At 30.7% G+C, this 6,987-nt stretch overlaps 1 protein-coding gene across 1 annotated transcript in view; it reads right to left on the bottom strand.

Moving 5' to 3' along the window:
- LOC108692194 (saccharopine dehydrogenase-like oxidoreductase) overlaps nt 1-6,987 on the bottom strand; it is a 30,501-nt gene that overhangs the window by 555 nt on the left and 22,959 nt on the right. Inside the window, exons 2-8 of the mRNA XM_018200353.1 lie at nt 3,267-3,449; nt 2,990-3,165; nt 2,591-2,910; nt 954-1,100; nt 772-862; nt 442-695; nt 164-282 (exon numbers count right to left, since the gene is read on the bottom strand). Of these exons, the coding sequence (XP_018055842.1) occupies nt 177-282; nt 442-695; nt 772-862; nt 954-1,100; nt 2,591-2,910; nt 2,990-3,165; nt 3,267-3,438 (1,266 nt within the window). The 5' untranslated portion in view covers nt 3,439-3,449 and the 3' untranslated portion in view covers nt 164-176. The remainder of the gene's footprint in view (nt 1-163; nt 283-441; nt 696-771; nt 863-953; nt 1,101-2,590; nt 2,911-2,989; nt 3,166-3,266; nt 3,450-6,987) is intronic.

Below are 6,987 nucleotides of genomic sequence, written 5' to 3'. Positions count from 1 at the left end.
ATATATATTTATATATATATAATGTCTTATAAATATCTTCCTATTGAAATATTATGAAATATAAGTGTATAAAATAAAAGTTTATACTACAACAAATGTTAGCATTAAAATCAAGCGTAAAAATAAAATGTGTTAAAATATAGTACATAACAGAATTAAATACAATGTTCTTATCTTTATTTCTCCATAGACGATATCACCTCAAATTTAATATTATGTTTTATCAATTTCTCGATCAGAGATGTTTTACCAAATGCAGCACCGGGAGTAAGTACTCCTCCGCTGTAAAAATATTAATACATAAAAATAAAAAATCAATATTCAACATGTAATTAATTGTCTTTCAATTGTCATTAATTATCTCAAGCTATAAGTGAATAATTTTTAAATTTTCCAAAAATGGACAGTGTTACATTGATAAGTAATTAATTATTTACTAACTTGTCAGGCATTTTATCAGTTTCGTTAAGAATTGTTATTGCCGATAAGATCACTGTGATGCTAGTTAATTCATATCCGGGAGAATCACTAGACATTTTAGTGATTACTTTTTTATTAGGTGGATCTGTGTGTTTATCGGTAGGTTCAGCCAATTTTTCAGTCCATCCACTAGCATTGAACGTAACAGAAAAATATGTCGGTTTCAGCATTTCCAGATTTGAGCTTATGATACCGAGTGAAAACAGAGCCGGATACTGCAAATATCATATGTTATTATTTTGTATTATTTAAATGATATTTTGACAATCGCGCAAGTACTTGCACACATACTCTTAGAAGTAAATTCCGACCGCATGCTGTGCGAGACAGAACTAATATAAACATACCGATAGTAGCCATCATCAGGAATTCGAAGAAATATCTATTAGTAAATACAGAATTTAAGAAAAATTTAATAAAGTAAATACAGAATTTAACAAAAATTATTTGTCAATATTCATTCCTATACTAACTTCAATGTAACATAAAATTGAACTTGTGCAGGTCTCTCTTTATACTTCTCATATAAGAATCGCTGTGTACGAAGAGCTACTGAACGATCGATACTCGGAAATGGTGAGGACCATCCTTCAGAAACATCACTTCGGTGCAGTACACTTCTGCAAAATAAATGGAATTATTAACGCTGCTTATTGTTATTATAATAACTATTTTTTTTTATCAATATTGCACTAACTTGCATATTGTCTAAACATTTATATACGCATACAGAAAATTTATTTATATTGGGTATGGGAAAAAGTTCGTGGCGATTTTTTAGTAAAATTAAAGTGTTTTTCTTAGAGTATTGAAATCAATTTATTTAAACCAAATATGCTCCATTATTTTCTATAATATTTTGCCATTTTTGGGGCAGAGCCATAATTCCATTGCGATAGAACTTCTGTAGTTTCTGAAAAACTGCTTCAAGTGATTTTCACAGGCCTCTTTTGAACCTAGCTTTACATCATTAAGAAAGTTCTGCAGAGATCTAAACAAATGCTAGTTTGAGGGTGCTATGTCAGGACTATATGGTGAATTAAAACCTCCCAGCCAAGCTCTCGCAATTTTTGCCGAGTCATCAAAGATGTGTGTGGTCGAGCGTTGTCGTGATGGAAGATGACACCTCTCCTATTGATTAATTCTGGCCGCTTCCTCTCAATTGCTTGTTGTAATTTCTGCAGTTGTTCACAGTAGAGTTCGGAATTAATTGTTTGATTAGACGATAACAGCTCATAGTGAATGATTCCCTTCCAGTCCCACCACACACGCAACATCACCTTCTTCCTCGTCAATCCAGGTTTTGCGATTGCTTGCGCCTTCTTTCCTTTCTTTATTCACGATCTTTTTTTAGTTGGATTATCGTAGATCCATTTTTCCTATCCATTTTTCATCACCAGTTATCATTCTCTTCAGAAATGGCTCAATCAATTTCATTCCGTTTCAGCGTATCACAATGTTAATTCAGTCCATCATGTTCCTAACACTCAACTCGTGAGAAACCCAAACATCGATTCTTTTTGTATCCAGCTTTGTGTAAATGATTTAAAACTGTTTTGTGGTCGATGTCTAGTTCCCTGGCAATCTCCACAGTGCTCACATGCTTATCACGCTCGACGTTTACCATGATTTCATCGGACTTTTCAGTGTCGACCGGAACGAGGTTCATCTTTCACATCGAAATTTCCAGCACGAAAGCGAGCGAATCATTTCCGTGCTGATTTTGATAGAGTATCTTCACCGTAAACAGCGCAAATTTTTTCACAAGCCTGTGCAGCAATCTTGCGTTTATCGTAGTGATACTGCAAAATGTAGCGAATTTTTTCCTTATTTATTTCCACCATTTTCAAAATAAAATAACTTTTGATACACTTCACCGATTTCAATCTTTTGGCTTTTCGGCTCAAAACAAAGGTTAAAATGTCACTTTTTAAACGCACGTCTAGTATTGCCGATGCGATTAGTAGTTGCTCATTGCTGAGCATTTAATGCCATCTAGTGAAAAAACTTTTTCCCACACTCAATATTTGATTTATTGTTAGTAGTTATTGTTGAAAAAATATGATTTATGAATATACGCAAGACATATAAGATATAGAATCGTGTATACCTTGATTTTAATTTCGGGACGAATTCAGGCAACTTGATAGGATATAATTTTTTGCGTAATGCAGGTAATTCCTTTGCATGAGCCAGATTGTATACAAAAGTTATCCAAGTTCCATAATTGCAAATCGGACCTATCTTGTCAATAGCGCTTAACCACATGCTCATATATATTTCAATAGCATTCATTTCTCCTTCAAATTTCTGTTGCGTAAAAATAACTCCCAACTCACTAGGAATACAGTCCAAGCCGCAAGCGCTTACTATGTAGATGCCAGCTTCTTTTGCTGCTTCGTTATATTTTAATTCCATTTCAATCATAAACTAAATAAAATAATAAGATATCAGAGAGAAATCATGATCAATTGATCATTGTACTATTGCATAAACGTTGTTGAATTACCTGTTCTTCAGCAGTGATATCAACATAATGAGTACAAGTAGCAATGCATGTTTTGATAACGGGTTCTCCATAAAATCTGTATGGACCACAACAATTGACAAGTATCTTTGCTCGCTCCGTCATTTTCTTAAGAGATTCCTCATCTTTTACATCAGCCAGAATAACAGATACATCCGCTAATAACATGTATGTAACATGATAACATTTGCAAATAATAAATAAAGTGATTTATTACAATATTATAATTGGAATAATCAGTTCTAAGTTTTAAATATACCAATATCTGAGACAAATTCCTTAACAACTGCGTCTAGAGCTTCTTTTCTACGACCAGCAATACCGAACTTCATTTTCTGATCCTTACACATATGGATTGCATTTTTCACTACATATTTTCCAGTATATCCAGTAGCGCCAAATATTACCATATCTAAACGATCATTTGCCATTTTTCTGTAATCTATAGCAAAATATCATTAAAATCATTAATGTTTTTTACAATTTTACATTTAATTTGACAAAAATATCTTTTATTAATACAAGATAATCAAGCGTGATTTAGTATAGATTATTGAACAAACTGATGCATTGTATGAATTGTCTTATACATATTTGGCATACATTTGCTGACATAAAAATAGTACACGTTACAAATACAGCGACGTAATTGCTTATGTATGCAATCAGTTGATGAAATTTTCAAAACAAACGGTTAGCAATAGCGGTATGTTATGCTGTCGGTAAAATGACATAACAACAAGGAATGATTAATCATTCTATCATGAACATTATACGGGATCTACAATAGAAATCGTAGGATTTTAAATCGAAAAGTAGAAAATTGATCAATCATTGATTATTCTTTTTATATTCGACTGTGATTGGTTAATTTTCTACAACTTAAGACCCTGTGACTGCTACGACTTCTATTCTCGATCCCGCGTTATGAAAATATGACGGCAACAAAATATGTATAACGATCCATCCGTTGTATATTATGTCTTCAAGTTATTAAGTTTTTTAATCGATGCCATTGTAGTTCGTTGCTAACAAAATGTTATCACGAAAATCATGAGCATACACTCGTCCATGAGCATTATGCATCTCTGCCAACAGAAGATTACGGCGAAGATACATTAACTCGTAAATAAGAATCACCTGAGAAAGAATATATAAAGAGCGTAGTATTTCACATGTGAAATAAATCCTCCAAATAAGGTTTTAAGATGATATTGGAGCGACCGAATTTGATCGAAGTCGATAGTACATCAGAACATTTTCAATTTTAAATTCGATAATAGTGATCTTCTTTTATTCATTACCTTTCATTCATTTCTTGTATTTACTACACAGGCGCGCACTTCGCGCGCGCTACTAAACTTTTAATTAACATTATACAAATATGTATATACAAATATGTATATATCTATGCATACAGGATGTTAAAGTCTGGAAATGATCGAATATCTTGAAAGTAAAGCATTTTTGAAAAAAATGTTTTCAGACAAAAGTTGTGTGATTTAAAAAGATCTATTCACTGATCATATCCGCTTGACCTTGGGCAGTAAATATCTATCATCAAAGTCGAACTGATTTTTTTTTAATAGAACATCATTTGTGTCTTCCCGAACACACCTTAAATTTCATAATGTTCTGTACCTGTTGTTTTGTATCTGTTTGAAGTGCTTTCAAATGATACTTTGGAGAACTATTTATTATTTTATCTATAGAAAACTTTTATGAGCGAGACAATTTAATTGCAATGAATATTTGTTGAATGTCTGTTATTAAAAATATTACTGAAAAATAGTGAAGGCTCAGATCGCAGCGAAACGAAACACGCTCGCTACGATCTCTCGAGACAGAGAATCGCTTTGTCATTATCATTTCCAAACTAAGTGAACAAATACCAGCGTATTATTTCATTTCCATGTAATCTCTTCAAATAATAATATTAAACTGTCAGCAGAGGCATGAAAGAATGATTACAATAGGAGTAGATATAAGTAACATTGGCAATGACACCAATCGATCACAAGCGTGTGATTAGTTTAGCGTAAGTGATTCGATTCATGCTGACAACGCTCATGAGCATCATTTGTCTTTGTTTAACATTTGACAAAGAACAAGGATGAAATGATTTTTAAGCGTTGTGAGCATGAATCGGACCGCGGTCTTAGGTTATCGTTCGGTTCAAATCTTGACCTTTCAATAATTAATTGTAGTTGATAAGACAAGAAACATATATAGATATGCGAAACCAATAAATAACAAATTGAACTGGAAAAATAGTAGCAATAACAAAACATAACAAAAAGCAATAACAAAAAAAGTTTTTTTTTCGTTAAAGTTAATCAAATAACGGTTACTCAAATAAATTAGTTAGTTTTTGACAAGACTTTTTATGTTACATTAACCATAATGATTTTCAAGGGAAACAAATATTTTGTTAAACTAAGACGTCTTCATATTCAATATACTTCAAATATCTGAACAAACAAGAAAGATAGTTTGTTCAACTTAAATTATTATGAGATAATCAAAATATTTTACTTCATTAAAAAGATATTATCGCATCAAATAAATATAAAGTTCTATCTACTGTCTATTTTGTCACTATGACTTATTATTATGTTTAATCAAATAAACTATACATGAATGTCACGATAATATTGGTATGTACAAATTTCTACTGTAAAAAAGTTGAGCGTTAATGATATGTTTTCATTTTAAATATAAATTTGGTTCTATTATATTTTTTATTTGACACATATCCTTTTATCTCAATTAATGTTATTTAATCAAAATAAGTTACTATTCAATTAAATATATATTCTCAAATCAAATAAACATTTTGTCTGCAATAACTTAGTTTGATTGAGCCAAATTTAAAATTGTATAGTAATTGAACAAAATACTTTGCTGTTATTACATAATTGATATTTATTTGTATTCGACCGCAGCATTTTGTTGAGTCAAATAACATTTTTCTTGTTGAATAAATTTTTTTTTCTCAGTGTTAATTAATTCGAATCGCAATTCGTAAATTTTTGTTATAGCGATCATCGATATCCAATTTTTTCAATTTTTACAAAAACATTGACATCATTGGGCAAATGATTGTCAAACAACAACTGAGCGTTCATAATGGATATATTCACAATTATTTTTCAAAATATGTATGATTATAATACAGAATGATTTTCACGAGTAATACCATCTTCATGTTGAGGTTCAAAACTTTTCAAATAATTGTCATATACGTGAAAAAAAAAACGGATCATAGTTCAAGATTACAACATGCAAGATATAAATTATAAAGGTTGAAAATAATTACGTTTTAAGTTTGCTAAGTTCTCGTAATAAATCGATTTAACTAATTAGACATGCGCAAACAGCGAATTATGATTCTAAATGATTTTGTTATGACATTTCCTTTTTCCAGTCTCCAATGAGTTCACAGGCGAGAATAGATTTGCGATTATATTATTCAGAAGTTGCGTTTTCGCATAAAAAGTTGGTGTAAGACTATTAATATTGCATTCAATGATACGTATATTATTAGATTTAACATTTGTCATTGTCAGAAATATTGCATATTTTTTATTAGTTATTCAGCTATGTAATTATATTCAGTTTGTATACATGGCTATTAGTTTTTGCAACAATACAATATCAAGGATGTTCTCCGATTGCAGTTGTGCTCAACCTAATGAGCACATTAGTGCTTACCATTATGAAAATTTTTATGAAAATTTATTTCACTTTTATATAGTATAAGATATTTCATAAGTGTTAATGTGTTTATACAAGTTTTTTTATACAATATAAAATGCCTCCCGTTTTCGCTACTGCCGCCGATCAAAAAAATAGCTTTACTTACTATGTTACTTATTTTGCTTAATGATTTCTTAAAAACGAATTACCAGAAGCCATATTCAAACAAATTTCATATTATTCCTTGTGATATCAAGTTTTATATCTCATTGTTTTAAAAA

Source organism: Atta colombica, unplaced genomic scaffold, assembly GCF_001594045.1.
Source record: "Atta colombica isolate Treedump-2 unplaced genomic scaffold, Acol1.0 scaffold65, whole genome shotgun sequence".
Taxonomy (NCBI): Eukaryota; Metazoa; Arthropoda; class Insecta; order Hymenoptera; family Formicidae; genus Atta; species Atta colombica.
Note: the sequence above shows the minus strand (reverse complement) of the source record. Positions and strands in the feature narration are given on the sequence as shown.